The 17,148-nt window shown below is 37.6% G+C and overlaps 1 protein-coding gene across 1 annotated transcript; it reads left to right on the forward strand.

The window, feature by feature from the left end:
* The first annotated feature begins 2,000 nt into the window (after positions 1-2,000).
* Positions 2,001-16,950, forward strand: LOC128507932 (porphobilinogen deaminase-like). The gene is made up of 14 exons (XM_053479088.1): positions 2,001-2,161; positions 5,841-5,894; positions 7,088-7,160; positions 7,408-7,457; positions 8,333-8,388; positions 8,514-8,591; positions 9,231-9,308; positions 9,440-9,515; positions 9,614-9,727; positions 12,944-12,982; positions 13,156-13,275; positions 14,283-14,336; positions 14,624-14,710; positions 14,874-16,950. The coding sequence occupies exons 1-14, from the start codon at positions 2,126-2,128 to the stop codon at positions 15,045-15,047; spliced, it is 1,089 nt and encodes a 362-aa protein (XP_053335063.1). The 5' UTR covers positions 2,001-2,125; the 3' UTR covers positions 15,048-16,950.
* The last annotated feature ends 198 nt before the right edge of the window (positions 16,951-17,148 follow it).

The raw sequence follows: 17,148 nt of genomic DNA on the forward strand, positions 1-17,148 counted from the left end.
AACACTACACTGGGCTGATGTGAGGAAGCGCGCGCTCAGAGAGAGAGAGAGCGCGCGAGAGAGAGAGAGTCAGCGAGAGAGATTGAGCGAGTACGAAAGGAGGGTCCTAAAGCCCGTCTCTTTTATCTGCTTATTTTGTATTTCTGAGCCCCAAAAAAAGAAAAGCAATTTAAAAAATTGTGAAAGGAAGGAAAATGTAAATGGAAGAAAAAAAAAAACATCTTTTTTTGCAAGATTGTTGAGCAGGTTCAGGGTAAAGAGTCATTCATCTTTTATAGCGCATCTCTTTGGGAATAAAACCAGAGTACCCGGAAGAACCCCACCAAATTCCACACACACACAGACCTGAGAAAGGTCAAAAGCACTAACAGCTAAGCCACTGTGCTGCCTATATTTAATATATGGTCTTATAAAATGTCCCAGGAAAAAAATGCTATGTATTGCAGTATGCAAAGTTAATTGTAGTGTAATGCTTGACTTTAATGCAACTAACACTAAACCAAAACTTTAGAATGATCATTTTATGTTTATATAAGTATTTTTGCAATAATACACTTTAATTCATTAATTTAATTTAATAAACTTTATTCTAAGCACTTTCTGAGTTCAACTAAGTGTGGTAGAAATATGCAGAACAGTGGGTAGTCCAGGACCAGGCTCGGAAATCTGTGACACCTCCTGCTGGACCAACTCGAGAGTTACAATCCTCAGTCAGTTTTAATAATAACACTTATACTGTTATTATTGCATTTACAACAAAAAATGCACTGATCTAACATAATCACATCCAGTAAGACTAAGAACAACAGCAATGTATTAATTATCATTATTTCAAAGATAAGTCTACCATAGTGGTATAAAAAAAATGAATCGTTTGTGGTGCAAAGAAATGTAATTGGGAAATTATTCTAAGTCTGGTTCCCTGTCTAAGAATAAAACAGTATTTCCGAGGAAATTTGCAAAGCCCATCAGGGACAATGATGAAACTGGCTCTCTTGAAGACCATCAGAGCCTAAATAGCAGACACATTTCAATATCAACTATTCGAAGGAGATTATTGCATATTTTGTATGCCTTCAGTATTGTTTTACAATGTAGAAAGAAATTAAGACATAAAAATCAGAAAAGACGATAGAATAAGAAGGTGTTTCCAAAGTTTTAACTAGTAGTGTATATACAATATTATAAGTGTTCTGAATTGTCTGAATTGTAATTAAAGAGAAGTAAATTGTTACGAATCTAAAACAGATTGCTTATACTATTGAAAAAGTCATCATAGCATATACAGTATATATATATATATCAGTGTTAAGAGTCCTCAGTTTGAAATTTGAAAGCCAGTGGGGGGAGCAGAGAAGAGTGATGGTGTGGGAGAAATTTCATTGATCTTTGCATTTGCCCACTGCTTTACCCTGTATGGAGGGTGGACCTGGAGGTTGTCCCAGTAGACTTAGGACACGAGGTGGGGTAGACCCTTCATGACCCCTGGATGAAGCCATCGCCATGCGCACACAAAAAAACTGAGTATCCGGAAGGAAAACCCACCAAGCATAGAGAGAACACAGAAACTCCATGCACACAGACCTGAGGCTGGAATCGAACCCGGACCCTGGAAAATCAAGTTTCTGTACTTAATTTAATACTGGATTAAATAGTTCAGGATAATAAAAAATTTCAATTAACACCAAGACTTGTTTTTATATATCTATTATACATATTGAAAGATGCTATATTATAAATATACATCTACTGTATTTTCAGGTTTTGTGAGTTGTGGACTGTGTGAAGCTTTATTTTGAAAACCATGACGTCGCAGATATTTGACCTGTATTTTGAAAGGATTGCTTTTCTCCAGCGTGTCTTTTCCACGCGTGTTTTACACGACGTGTACCGTTATGTGTTTTACGCCAGATTTTCGTGTGGCCGTTAGGTGTCAGTAGACAAGCTTAAACGCTCCGTGAAATAACAGAAGAAGAAGAAGAAGAAGAAGCAGATCCCAGGACATGTACCGGTGTTAAGAGTTCTCAGTTTGTCGCGAGACTGAAGACTCGAAGTGACGTTTAACCGGCGGGTCTCGTCCAGCTGATAAAAAAGCTTTAGTGATAATAAAGGAAATCTTGACAAGATGTCTGAAGCCAAAAAAACAGAAACACATCCTCAGGTAACATGTTTTTTCATTGTTTTTTACTCCCCTTTACTTATTAAAGTGTGCAAGACTCATCCACGTCCTGAGCAGATTTGATTAGAGTTTATTAAAGTAGATTTTACTTTAAATTTTACAAACCTGTCAGTGAACTAGTGAATGATCGGAGTGTAAATATGTTTAGAGTGTGTTTGTTAAGTATGTGAGAGAGATATGAATAAGGTTTCCTGTATAAGAGATTCTGAAAAAGAATAGCTCCTCTCATCATCCTGAAGTAGATAGGTTTTTGTTTGGTTTGTTTTTTCCCCCCATTACATCCCATCTTGACAAGTTTTTACTCCTCTTATACCATCAACTTCTCGCCCACCATGCTGAAGGCCAGGGTTCGATTCCCAGCCACTGGATGCAGTGCCGGTCCCAAGCACGGATAAAATGAAAGGTTTGAATCAGAAAGGGCATTCGGCATTTAAAAAAACAAAAACAACCTGTACCAAGTTGTGTGGTGACCCCTCGACAGGAACAGCTGAAAGACTAACAACATACCACTGAAATTTTTCTTTTCTATATTATCGACTTCCGGTTTTATTCCATCTCATGAAGTTGATAAGGCAAAAAAATTCTAAAAAGCTGCTTGTCGTGATACCAAGAAACCACAAAGCACACCTCTTCTGACCTGAAGATTCTTATATATAGGTTAGAATGCACTGACACTGGAGACTCCTTCCATAAATAAATGTTAAATCAATGTTTCCTTACAGAAAACACTTTTCTTTAGTTTTTCTTGTTCTTGTTCTTTCGGCTGCTATAGCAGACTATCCAATCGGCATACACCTTGGCACGAGGATGCCTTTTCTGACGCAACCCTTTCATTCTGTCTGGGCTGGGGACCAGCACCAAGCGGTTCCATCCAATCGCTGGGTTTGGCTATTGGTTGGGCATCAAACCTGGCCAATCTGCATGGCAGGCATGAAACCTACCACTGAGCCAGCGATGCACCGAAAAACTTTTTTTTATAACTATTTTTAAATAAAATTTTTTTAAAAGCATAATCTTTATTTAATTTTTTTGCTTCCAAAGAGCCATCCTGTATACTTTGTTTTATTAATGGAGTCTTGAACAGATGAACAGTTCTTCAAGCATCTTGATGGATTTTTTTTAGTCCGGTCACTGTACCTGACCAGTTTCTCAGGCCTATGAGTCATTTAACCATTAAAAAAAAACTTACTTAAGGCATAAACCAGTGAGAAACAGGTGCAGGTGGCAGTGACTCCATCCAAGCGTGCAGGGTGATAATAAGAGGGAACATGTAGAGATAATGAAGTGTGTAGTAGTGCTGGATAAAATAGTCGAAGAGTTCAAGACACAGAACATGACAATAAGGGATCAAGGAAGGAAGCATTTGATGTTTTTAAAGGAAGACATCTGGAAAATTTTCTTTAAGAGGCTGGGAAGATGAGTGGGAGTATGAGAACTACAATTGGTGATAATGCAATCTACTGGAGTCCAACCATTGTTAACAAGAAGGAAAAAACAGGTGCAGGTGATCAGGTCGGTGATCAGTGGACTGTTGATGATGGTAAATGCTGAGTGATTGTGGGAAAAAAAGTATATTCCTTTTACAGTCTGTAATAGTCGTGGCTGTTTGTCAGGGCTTTTTAAGCGATGCAGCTCATGTGTGCAGATGTGAAAGATTATCAGTGTAGTTTGTAACGGAAAAAGTGAACATGCAGTCTAATCACCAAAGCCAGGATAGTGCACCCGGGGTGGAGACCCACAACACACATACACACACACAGCCCCACCCTGATAATGTCACTCTTTACCGTTCTCACATCGTACACTTCTTTGTCTGAACAATCACTCAAATTACATCAGTGCTAATTGTAATGAATTACAACTTAAAAAAGTCAGAGCTTCGAGTCGTGATCTGAATTTTATGTTTGTGTTTGGATTCAGGTCTTTATATATAGCTCAGAGAGAGACCACTGTAAAATAATCAGTTTTTTAAGTGCATGTATTATGGAGAAATGACCAGTTTTGTTGCATTTTTAGTGAAATGCTGACAATATTTCTCCTAAATTCAAAATATAACTATTGTTATTTAGAGTACATTTAAAGGAAATGACATCACCACAACACATCAAAATAACCCAAGATCATGCAGTATTTGCAGAGCTTTAATAATTCAATTAAAACGAAATGCAAGTAATTTGTAAACAAATTGTGTTAATGCTTTGGATAAACAACCTAAGTCAACATAGTCAAACAAGTCAAATTTATTGTATTTTTAAAGCACATATAAGACAACTTAGTTGACCAAAGTGTTGTACAGTTTTAAAACAGCTGCAGACTTAGAAACAGACAGAAAGATAAAATCCAAGTAAAATGATGGACAACAATAAAAAGTCCAACCTTATTGTATAAAATAAGCAAATAAAACAGTAAAACAATAAATAAATAATAAATAAAATAAAAACAAATTAATAAAAAAAACAGGGAGAAGAACACCTCATCACTCTGTATTAAAAGCGTGTATAAAAAGGTCTTAAGGTGAGATAAAAAAAAAAAAAAAAAGGAAGAGTCGAGACCTGTCTAATATACAGGGTTTAAAATTTAGGGGCTGCGAGTGAAAAGGTGCGATTGCCCCGACTCTTCAACCTAGGTTTAGGTACTGTAAGTAAAAGCTTCTCACCAGACCTGAGAGACCGTCCTGGACTATATGGCTTTAAAAGGTCAGACATGTATTGAGGTGGTAAATTATTCAGCTCTTTGTAGGCCTTTAACAATACTTTAAACTTGACCCTAAGCTGCACAGGGCAGTATGCAAAAAATGCACAGCAGCATTTTGGACCAGTTGGAACCATGCAATCAAGGCCTGGCCAACACCAACATAGAGGGCATTTCAGCAATCAAGCCGACTTGAAATAAAAAACGTGTATAACCTTTTCAAGATTTTTTTTGTTGTTGTTGTTAAAAACGGTTTGACCCTGGACAAGAGCCTAAGCTGAAAAAAGCTAGCTTTGACAACACAGTTAATTTGCTTATCCAGTTTAAAATCACTGCCCAATAAAACACCCAGGTTTATAGCAGTTGGTTTTACACAAAACTTAAGGGAACACGTTTTGGGGAAAAGGTCAACACAGGTTCCACTAGGTCCAAATATCAGCACTTCAGTTTTAGTCTCATTGAGAAATTTACAGCCAATACTGGGAGTAGGGGTCGCTTAGTGGTTAAGGCAATGGACTCCAAGTTGCCCCTGTTGAGCCCTAAGCCCTCAACTGCCCAGATGTATAATGAGATAAAAATGTAAGTCACTCTGGATAAGGGCGTCTACTAAATGCACAACGCTTTGTCATCCTCTAGGCATTCCAAAAGTTGTGTTAATGTGTTTGCATCCCTCTGCTTCAGAGGAAGACTGATTTGAATATCGTCTGCAAAACAGTGAAAAGACATTCTATGCTTCCTAATAATGGATCCCAATGGCAGTAGGTAAAGTAAAAATAGTAAAGGCTTAAGAATAGACCCTTGTGGGACCCCGCATGTGGGGACTGCTAATGAGGAAACGGTGTTACCAAGACCAATTAAAAAAGTATTAGACCATAGCAGAAGAATCAGTTAAATACATCTGGAGAAAGGATTTTCCTTTTTGATTCATATTTAAATTACATTCTGGTGTTTGTTTGTATATTGTTTGCAGGATGAAGACAGCAAAGCCAGCAGGGTCATCCGCATAGGGACGAGAAAAAGCCAGGTAAGTGAGCATGATGTAACAAACCTTTGTTTGCTAGTCAGAACATGAAGATTTGTGTTATTCATTTGCACATGAGCTGGAGCCATTGAAACCAAGATCTAAATAAAACCATAAAGCAACAATATTGTATTATGCTACATTGGTTAATGTATTGCACTCACTGGCTACTTATGAGGAAAGCCCAGATATTCATGCAATTGTCTAATCAACAGTTCATATGGCAGCATCAAGCATGGCTTTTGGTGCCAGACAAGTTGATTGGAGTGTTTGAGTAACTCCTGATCACCTCAGATTTTCCCCTCAGGTTGAATATAGTGAAGAAGGGAAAGGTTTTCCTTTCTTCTACTTTCCAGCTTCAGCAAGCCATCATTCCTAGTATGATAAGCCGACTGAGTGATTCAATGACTGAGCAGTTGTTCTTTTTAAAGTGGCCAGTCGGTGTATATACGAGGCATGTCTGGAAAACATGCCAGGAGTAGCTCAGTGGTTAAGGCATTGGACTACGGTTCGGAAGATCCCAGATTTAAAACCCACAACCACCAAGTTGCCACTGTTGGGCCCTTGAGCAAGGCCCTTAACCCTCAACTGCTTAGATGTGTGATGAGATAAAAATGTAAGTCGCTCTGGATAAGAGCGTCTGCCAAATGCCCAAATGTAAATGTAAAACATCCAACTATCGCTAATATTAGGAGAACCATTTGTGTGATACTGATCATGAGGTAACCTGGCAGGCACGGAGAGTAAACCGAAATGCGCATTGCTAAACAATGACGACTTCACTGTACTAGTCTGTGGGCTGCTAGACGCCGTCGAGCTGTGTGCGTGATCGTGACAACGCGCCCACCCATCCAATCATCCAGGTGACTCAGCCCGCCTACACCTCAGATTTGGATCCAAGAAACTTCTGTCTCTTCCCAAAACTAAAATCAGCTTTGAAAGGATCAAGACTTGAAAGCATCGGTGAGATTTAGGAAAATATAATGAGGCAGGTGATGATGTTTTGCAGAGTGTTTCAAAGAGATGCTGGGTGGAATGTGTACAGTCCCAAGGTGCCTACTTTAAAGGAGACTGAGGTGTCATTGTCCTGCGTACAACGTTTCTGGTCTCTTATTCAGTAAATGTCTCTATTATGCAGATTACATGGCCTGAGTAGTTAAACACCATCTAATCTCTACTCTGTTTTTATCTTTAAGCTCGCTCGCATTCAGACGGACAGTGTCGCGGAGAAGCTGAAGGGCTTGTACCCTGACGTGCACTTTGAAATAGGTAAGAGTTCACTGTATAGCATTGCAGGGCCTACTAAGCTCTGAACTGATAAGAAGATTGCTTGAAACTATTGTGAATCTGTCATAAGTCAGTGTAAACATCTGTTATTTCATTCCTGAACCTGGAATAAATCATCACTGCAGAGTTTAGCAGCTAGTCAGCTTGTTCATACAGTCAGCTTTGGTTAAAACATATGCTGTAGTTCGTGTTTCTTGTAGCGACGTTGATGTTGTAATGTCTGTTACAGTGGCCATGTCGACAACAGGTGACAAAATTCTCGACACAGCTCTATCAAAGGTAAGCCCCGTTTATATTTTGAAGAATTCTTCTTGTCTATTCCAGAAGTGGCGGCACGGTGGTTAGCACTATAGCCTCGTAGCTCCAAGGTCGGGGTTCGATTCCCGCCTCAGGTCTGTGTGCAGACATGATGTGAGTTGGTGGGTTTCCTCCGGGTACTCCAGTTTCCTCCCAAAGACATGCAGGCGGTCCCAAAGTATGTGATTGAACAAAAAAGTAACTGCCATACAAATGACGAATATTCATTACTTTGCCAAAAGTATTCACTGACCTGCCTTCACTTGCATATGAATTTAAGTAACATCCAGTTCTTAATCCATAGGGTTTAACATGATGTGACCCACCCTTTGCAGCTTTAACAGCTTTAACTCTCCTGGGTGTTCCAATGGGACTCTTTGCAGGCCAGTCAAATTCTTCCACACCAAACTCGCTTATCCGTGTATTTATGGACCTTGCTTTGTGCACTGGTTATGTTGGAACTTGTAGTGTGGGGTTGTTTTGCAGGAGTTGGGCTCAGCGTGGAAGAACTTGACTGGCTTGCACCTCAGAACATCTGGTCAAAAATTCCCATACATTTACTTAACCCATAAATGGATTAAGAATGGAATGTTATGCACGTTCATATGCATGTGAAGACAGGTGGGCAAACACTTTTGGAAAAAATAGTGTACCTCCAGGGTGGGATTTGCACAAGTTTCTGGATAGCACATGCAATCATCCAAAATACCAACAATTTCCACCAGTGCCTCATATTTATTCCACCATAAGTGCCATTCAGAGAAATTTCATCACAAGACCCACTTGTGACGTTTTAAATATAATTTTGTGTTGTTCCTTAGCATATCATCTCACAGCATTTCTTTTCTTTGTCAAAGATAGGTGAGAAGAGTCTCTTCACAAAGGAGTTAGAGAACGCTTTAGAAAGAAAAGAGTGAGTAAAGTACTCTTTTGATGATCTTTACCTTTGCTAAGTGTTACATTAAGCAGCCATGCACAAGACCAGGTGTTTGATGTGTAGTGAAACACAATGGGTTTTTTTGATCCTTGTCTTCACAGGGTTGACCTGGTCGTCCACTCTTTGAAAGACTTGCCCACAAGTCTTCCTGTGGGTTTTACTATAGGAGCCGTCCTGAAGTGAGTACAACAAAAGCATGTCCTCTGTACTGAGAAAGCACAAGTAATGGCTTTAAAGGCTTTTAGATGTTTCCTCGCTGGGCTCTTTCATGAAGCAAAGTTTGTTTGAGCAGAAACAGATGGTCAGGCAGCTGACAGTAGGTTTGGTTATTTATATAATCTAGGGCAAGATTGGCAAAGACAAATGAAGAAATATATTTTATTAAAATGTTGTGGAAAAAGCTTTTATTTAGGGTACGTTTTAATCCCTTCCCTCCTGGAGTCCATTTGTAAAAGCAGTCAGTCTGCCAAAAGGTTCAAATATTCCTCATAAGAATGCTCTAATCAAGATTTGATCAAGTTCTATTGGAGAACTGCATTCCAACTGCATGCGAAATAGACACACGACTAGTCAGGTCGGTTTGTAATCAGACACCTGCTTTCAAAAAGTCCGCTGTGCGAGTCATCATCACAACAAAGGCTGCATTCTGTTCCACAGTGTACATGCACTGTACTCTCTACTCCCTGTTCAGGGAACGTCTCTTGACAAAATTTCTCCATTCATAACACCCTGCAACATCATTAGTGCATGCATCACTTTTTCCTGTCATTATCCTGGTAACACCTTGCATAACTTTTGTTTATGTATTTCCTCCAAAGGCGAGAAAACCCCTTTGATGCAGTAGTTTTGCACCCTAAAAATGTTGGGAAGTGTCTTGATTCACTACAAACAAAGAGGTATGACAGAACTTCCATCACAGCGACACTTTTCTGTAGTGTTCCTTTAACATTTCTGCTTTGGCTTTGAAGCTATTTGTATTTGTTTCATATGGAAATAATCTTTTTTTTAAATAATATTCCTTCTTTAGTGTTATAGGCACCAGTTCCCTTCGGCGAGCTGCGCAGCTAAAGAAACGGTTTCCTCACCTGGAGTTTAAGGACATAGTATCTTTCTAATGCATTATTATCTCTCAGTTGAACGCTTGCTTAAATATATATACCGTAAATATATAATCAGAACATTTCCTTAGCGAGGTGTTTAGAGAGGTAATCTCAATACTCGACTGAAGAAGCTGGACGAGAGCGGTGACTTTGCTGCTATTATTCTGGCTGCAGCTGGAATGAAGAGGATGGGCTGGGAGAGAAGAATCAGCCAGGTATGTCTGTGTTTGTCTCTTAAGGAAAAGGTGTTTAATTCAACAAAACTGGTTGAGGTATATTTTAGGTGAGACCTAAATACCTTTAAGAAAAAAATTTTTTTTTTAATCACTTAACTCTGTCTAAAACGGAGTGGAAAGTAAAATCTTGACGGGGTAATGAATACATTTTGCATATATAAACCTGTAATTACATACTTTAAATATTATAATAGTCAGAATGACTAATGCAACCAATAGGAAATACAATATTCCTACACTTAACATTCAAGTACAATGGGCGTTCAGGTCAATCCAGAACTTATGACGAAATTTCTTGTGAATGAAGCCGTAAAACCGATTGACATTTACAAAAGACTTTAGGCACAGTACGGTGATGAGCTGCAGGTTACATAAGGAAAGGAAAGTAGTTTTTGATCTGATAACTGTGTTCTGTCATTCTGCACAATTAAAAATCCCTTATTCAGTTTTATTTCATTTGTTCACTGGTTGTGTTATAATATCATAACGCACTTACAATATTGTGCTATCGTACAAACCTGTTCTGTTATATAGTGGTTTCTCTCCATGGCCTGATTTATCCTGATGCAGTGCTTTTGCACCTTTAATTCACTTTCTTCTGCTACCACGTGGTCATCCTACCTGAAATCACATTATTCCCAAGTCTCACCATGGCTTCTGTGCATAATCTTACCTAGATATACTCTAGATATATGTCTAAGAACTGCATGTGTAATCTTAGAGTTTCCTCTGCTCATTCTGGATTCTTATTGTTGAGCATCATTTCAATGCACTTAGTTTTGTTTGACTTTATTGTGTGCAGTCGTTTAAGTGTAATGATTTATATCCCTATAATCATCTGGTGAATACTGAAAACAGTGAGTGGTTCATTACTAGGATCATTCTCGAAATATTTTCTAATGGTCTCCCAACAGGAGTTTGCCAAGAATTACCCAGAAAATGGTTGCATTTAGATTTTATGTTCATGTTGTTATTAATAATAATATGTTTTTAATGATTTAATAAAAAATATTTATTAATTAATTAGTTAATTAGTTAGTTAATTAATTAATTTATTTATTTATTAAATGCGCTAGCTTGTTTTCCTAGATTTGGTTAAAAATAAATAAATAAAAATAAATAAATAAAAAGATAAAAATTGCATCGGTTGCAAGGTTTGTGCCTCCATCATGGTTTTGATGGTTTTAAATAATTTAAAGTTCATCAAAATCTAACATTAAGCAAACATTCTATAAACCATAAAAATGCACTTTAAACAAAATGGGAACTAAAAAGGTTCTGTTCTCAAATCTTTTCAGGAACCACAAGCAAGTGTTCATGCAATGTTCAGAAAGAGGAAGCAATCCCTTTTAAGTCAGATTTCTTATTAAATTTTTTTCTTCCTCATGACTCAGTTATGACCTTCCTCATGTCTTTGATTTGCTCTGACATTTTCCCTTGCCACTGTCTCTTTTGGCTTGCTAATTATTTTTACTAAGTTAAAATACACTCATCACGAATATGAATGTCATGCCAGTGTTGGACTTGCTGTAAATCTTTTGCCTGATCTCTTTCCGGGGGGATGATTATATAACATGCATCTAAAATAGAGGAAAACCTGTTACGCAGGTTATAATTTATTGTGGGGTTTCATAAAACAAGAAAGGAATCACATTATACATAAAGAGTTAAAAATATACATACAGTACTTCTAACATTTAGTTAAATGTCTGATACTTAGCAGATGCTTTTGGAAGCCAATAATAAGCTTCTGGTGGAATTCTGGTTGGATATTTAACCACTCATTCTGATAGAATTTGTAGTGTTTTGATAAATTTGTGAGTTTCCTGGCACAGACCTGGCTGAAAAGCGCAGTCCAGATTATTATTATTTTCCGATATGGTTGATGTGCCGAAAGCTTAAAGTTAACCTGCTTTATCCATTCCCCAACTAGTTTTATGTGTGTTTGGAATCACTGTACTATTAGAGCTCTCAGGTTTCAACCTTACAGCTGATTATATGGTGTTAAACTAATTTACTTAGTGTACCATTTCACTTTGTGCAATGCTTTAGTTCTACTGCCGGCAAAACAGCCCCAACGTAGGATGCTACCAAGTTTGTATACATTATTTTGGCTGACTCTGTATATCCATCATTTCTGTGACAGTATTTACGGGGGCAGGTTGTCAGTTCGCCACCCGATTGTATCTGAGCACTTGGGGGTGAAGGACCTTGCTCAAGGGTCCAACGGTGGCAACCTGGCGACATTATGGCTCGAACCGGAGACCTCCTGGTCAGCAGTCCAACACCTTATCCACCCATGTCCCCAACTTTGAACATACCTCTGGTAAAAAGTCTTCTGGAGGAAAGTTTTGCTTTGTCCATGTGGTCAGCTGAAAACTTTGGTCAAACATGAAGGTGTTGGGGGATGTCTTCCATGGACAACATGGCAATGTAAAACTTGCAAAGACACTGGTGTCCTAGCAGCTTCCAGTTCATGGCAGGCCTCTCAGTAACCTCTGTGTTGTTGGTTACTGAATTTTTCCTGACCATATGAACCAATTTTTTCTGATCTTTGAGATTTTTGTTTAAATCCTTTTTGATTTCAGATTCCTGGGATCTGTTGGAGTTTAGAAATGACTCCTTTTCTGACTTGTGAAAACATACCATCCTATTTCTCAGATTTGCACTGAGCTCATTGGACTTTAGCCTATTGTACTGTGTTGGTCAATCCAATGATCCAATGAGTGCTGTCAAACAATGTTGGCACAGAGATGCTACCAGCTGTTGTAAGTCACTAACAAGAAATTTAGAAGCCTTGTGGTTGGCAAATTAAACAACATTTTGGGTCTTTCAGTACCACTGAATTGTAATAATAATTATTTTCTAGGTGGCTGTATATTAACTTTTGCCTCTGTGTTGATTAAAAAATCCAAATTAAATTGAAGTTAGTTGTCCAAAGTTGTGTAATTTTCTTCTATTAAAGATCATTCTGTCCTGGGGGGGAAAAAACATTCAAGAAATAAATTAAGGACAAATATTGCAATATCAATGTTCAGAATTATTATATACAGTATAAACTTCTAACCTCAATTGTAAATCTCTTTCTAGATTTCTGTAAAGCGTTTGTGTTATGGCTATTGCTAAAATACAAATTACGTTGAATTAAATATTCCATCATTATTTTTACTTTGCGTGTTCCCTGTTCTGTTGCAGATCCTCAGTCCTGATGATTGCATGTATGCAGTTGGACAGGTGGGTCTTCTTCATGCTAATCATTTAATAAATACTTGTTTTCTATAGAATGTTAGTATATTGTTAGTATATTGACTTGGTTCTGTGCATTTACCGGTCAGTTACAGGGTTTACTATGAAGTAGCAGTGTATGCGTGTGTATTTATGTATCTGTGTGCTATGTTGTGTCCCAGGGAGCTCTGGCTGTGGAGGTGAGGGCTTGTGATGAAGATATCCTGGAGATGGTGTCAGTGCTGCTTGATCGGGACACGGTGCTGCGCTGTATCGCTGAGAGGGCTTTTCTTAAACGCCTGGTAAGAATTCTGCTGTAAACTGGAGCTCTCTAAATTCTTCCCCTCATTCACACACACATTTTGAATGTGTGAACACACGCAAAAAAGTGGGAAAAAGCCCAGTATCTGCAGTTTGAAATTTTTTGCTTAAATAAGCAAGTCAGATTTTCCCCTTATTGTAATCTCATATACCAATTCTCAACTCCGCCCACTCCTGCTGTTTTCTGGGGGCTGTTTTAAGAGCTATAGTAAATACGGCTAGAGTGACTGCTATTGGCTGACCACTTATGTAAACACGTTTTATACCCCCTTTTTTTATTTTTGGCATATTCATCGCACTTAAATGATTCAGATCATCATACAAATTTGAATATTGCACAAAGATAACCCAAGTAAATATAAAATGCCATTTTTACATAATTATTTCATGTATTCAGGAAAAAAGGTTTCCAAACCCACCTGACCCTGCAATGTGGCTGAATTATTGCAAACGCTTGATTGCAGTTGTTGCCGCCAAGGGTGGCGCATCCAGTTATTAGGTTTAGGGGGCAATAACTTTGTCACATAGGGGCTGGGACAGTAGGTTTGGACAGTTTTTACCTGAATAAATTTACTTGTGTATACTTTTCACAGCATTGTATTTATATTAATAAATATTGAGGATGTCATTGTGAATTAATGATCTTGCATAGATTTTTCCTCGTATTTTGTTTGTCAGAAATGAATTTGGGAAAATCTTGGGCAAGTGGGTGGGAAATGCTCAATAGACATAATGACCTGAACATGGATGTTTTCGGGCCCTTCAATCTGATTGGCTACTAAATTACACTTCTTCAAAGGGGTATTTAAAGCTATGGACACTATAAAGGCTTGTTTGAGAAGCAAAACGTAAAGAAAATTAAGGCGTACTATAGTTGGAACATTTAAGAGTTACATTGTTTGTGGACTTCTGAGACGTGTGCAAATTTGTTTAGAAAGGAATAAAATGTTTTTATGTAGGTTTAATTTGTGATGTTATATCAATTTAGGAAGGAGGATGCAGTGTTCCAGTTGCTGTTCACACAGAAGTGAAGGATTCTCAGGTAAAAGAACACCACACCCATATCACTTTCCGTAGGTCCTTTATATCGTGTGTTATTTTATATTTTTTATTTCCTGCCGCAGTGCTTGTAAACTCCTGTTTATGTTGCCAGACAGTCGTACAAAGAATTTAACTGCATGAATGTGTGCGTGAGACAAAAATCCACATCAACTCTGTCCTGAATAATTAAAAATAGTGTTCTTTCTAAAAGTCCATGCATGAAAGAGCCCTACATACTGTAGCCACAGGAGGTTATTTTTCCTGATTGTGTGCCTTTATATTTTACAGTTATACCTGACTGGAGCAGTGTACAGTTTAGATGGCTCAGACAGCCTGAAGGAGACCATGCAGACCAGCATTGAGGCTGAGGATCAGGTTATTATTCCAAATATTATGTATTACCATCATTAATTTACAATGTAGATAAAAACAATACATTGCAATATATAAAACATATTACACTTTAATTGCTACGTAATAATAGGAGGGGGAAAAAATCTTGGCTAGTTTGTGTTTTTGACCTCACTGTCTGGTTTAGGATCAGGAGAAGGTTGATGAGAAAGTTCAGCGAGTCGGAGTTACAGCGCTGAAGGTGTCAGGAGCGGCTCAGGACGCAGCCGAGAAGCTCGGCTTGGACCTCGCCAATCTTCTACTTAGCAAAGGCGCCAAGGAGATTCTGACTGTAGCCAGACAGCTTAATGACGCGCGGTAGACAAGTTTGTTGTTTTCATTTCAGTGTCTAACAGATGAGTGTGGCTGTCATGTCAAACACATCAAAGTCCATACAGTGCTGTGATAACCCGAGTAAATACAAAATGCAGTTTTTAAATGATTTCATTTATTAAGGGGGGAGGGGGTGAAAGCTGGCCAAACCTGCCTGGCTCTATGTGAGAAAGTAATTACCCTTGAAATTAAAAACTGGTTCTGCCACCCTTGGTGGCAACGACTGCGATCAATCGTTGTTGGCAATGAGTCATATTATTGTGAAGGAATTTTGGTCCAAAATCCTACACAGAATTGTTTTAATTTGGCCACATTGGAGGGTTCCCTTAATGAAATATTCTGTGTTATCTTTTTGTAATATTAAAATTTGTTTAAAGTGTAACAAATATTAAAAAAAAAAAATCTGAATGGGGCAAATACTTTTTCACAGCACTGTATGTGATTTATCTCTTTACAGTGGCATGATGTTATAGGAAAATAATTACAGAAGCAGAGTTCTTGTTACTACACTGAAGTTGATCATTTTCCTATAACACAACATCATGCCAACATCATGTTTTATCTACTCAAACAACAGAAAATTGCCAAGAATTTTTATTAAAGAGCAACACCCAATTTAAGGTTTAAATACAACCATTTATAGAATGTTACTTATATCAGTATATCAGTTACGAACAGATATTACCTCACCATCTTCTTAAGAAGGCAATGAAATAAACGATGCAATTTGTCAAGTTAGTCAAAAATAATATGGTCCCTCCGCCCTTTATGTTAAGGAAAACTTGAAATGACTTTACACTGGAGACTCCTTACATAAATGCAAAATACACATTCACTGCCTGGGCAAAAAAAAAGAAGTTGCTTCAGTTGGTCAGGTCTAGACTCGGCAACAGTATGTGGCAATAAAATGACTTCAGCTGATGACCTGAATGTACTGAATGACCAGGGTATCGCAACTATGGACTTTTTATTCCCTGATGGCTCAGAAAAATTCCAGGACTCAAATTGTGGAAAAGTGGTTCTGGCAGTGTACTTGTACACTTGTACGATAACTATACCTGCCATGTTTTAACTAGTGTACGTGAACTATACAAGTGCCAGTGCATATAAACCTGATATGAATTATACCTGTGATATGAATTATAGCCCTACTGTAAGAACTGCTGTAGTATAAGTGAATCATCGCTACCTTATCCGTTTAAGCATTTCACTGTACATCGTACTGTGTATAGTGGCATGTGTGAAATTTTAATTTGAAATTTGACCATTCAGATTTAAAATTGTAAGTGACGTGGTAAAATACAATTACTATGTCTACTTACTTAAGCATTAATATATACAGTATATAATCATAACCATATGTCCATCATGGACAAGAACATTTTTGATAACGATCGTGATAATCATTCTGTACATGATGGCTAAACATAATGTAACCTTAAGACAGCTTTTTACCTTCATCATTTTACCTCTGCTGTTTTTTGGATCCTCAAACACTGAATGTCTTATTTAGTTTTCTTAATTTTGTCTGTACATGAGCCTATTTTTCAGCGGCGCTTCTATGCAATACTATTAGAAGCTGAAATTTGGTTTATATTTCTTATCAGAAGCAGCTGTGTGAATGAAACTTGAATTACTATGGATGATGGCGTGTTTTTCTTCTTGTTTGCGAATGCATTATTACTGAATAATGCTTGTATGATTATGTATAATTTCCTTTAACCAAATATGATTAGAACTCATTGATTTAATCAATTTAAAATTTGTTTAATTTTATTTTTTTCGATTATGTTCATAATTTCTTATTGTTTTTATTTCTAGATTTATTTTTCAGTGCAGTACTTTTCCTGCCACAATAAAACCATACCAATGTTTCAGCCTGAAGAACAACATTACATGGTGTAGTGTCACATTAATGCGTTGTCTTTGAAACTTTGCTTGATGTGGAGCTGTTATAGAACATACACACTAAAGTAGTGTCCTATATTAGTATAAAAATGGATGTACACTTTTAAAACAAACCTGTTCAGCAAACTATACAATACAAACATAGCTTGTCAATGGGCAAAAAAGAGCAGTGTTAAATTTTT

The sequence above is a fragment of the Clarias gariepinus genome, chromosome 19 (assembly GCF_024256425.1).
Source record: "Clarias gariepinus isolate MV-2021 ecotype Netherlands chromosome 19, CGAR_prim_01v2, whole genome shotgun sequence".
Lineage (NCBI taxonomy): Eukaryota > Metazoa > Chordata > Actinopteri > Siluriformes > Clariidae > Clarias > Clarias gariepinus.

Bases quoted from the DNA above. Each gene is read 5' to 3' on its own strand.
- LOC128507932 (XM_053479088.1), top strand. From the start codon at position 2,126: ATGTCTGAAGCCAAAAAAACAGAAACACATCCTCAG. The intron at 8,592-9,230 runs GTGAGTACAACA...TTTCCTCCAAAG, and splicing joins ACTATAGGAGCCGTCCTGAA to GCGAGAAAACCCCTTTGATG. The intron at 9,309-9,439 runs GTATGACAGAAC...TTCCTTCTTTAG, and splicing joins GATTCACTACAAACAAAGAG to TGTTATAGGCACCAGTTCCC.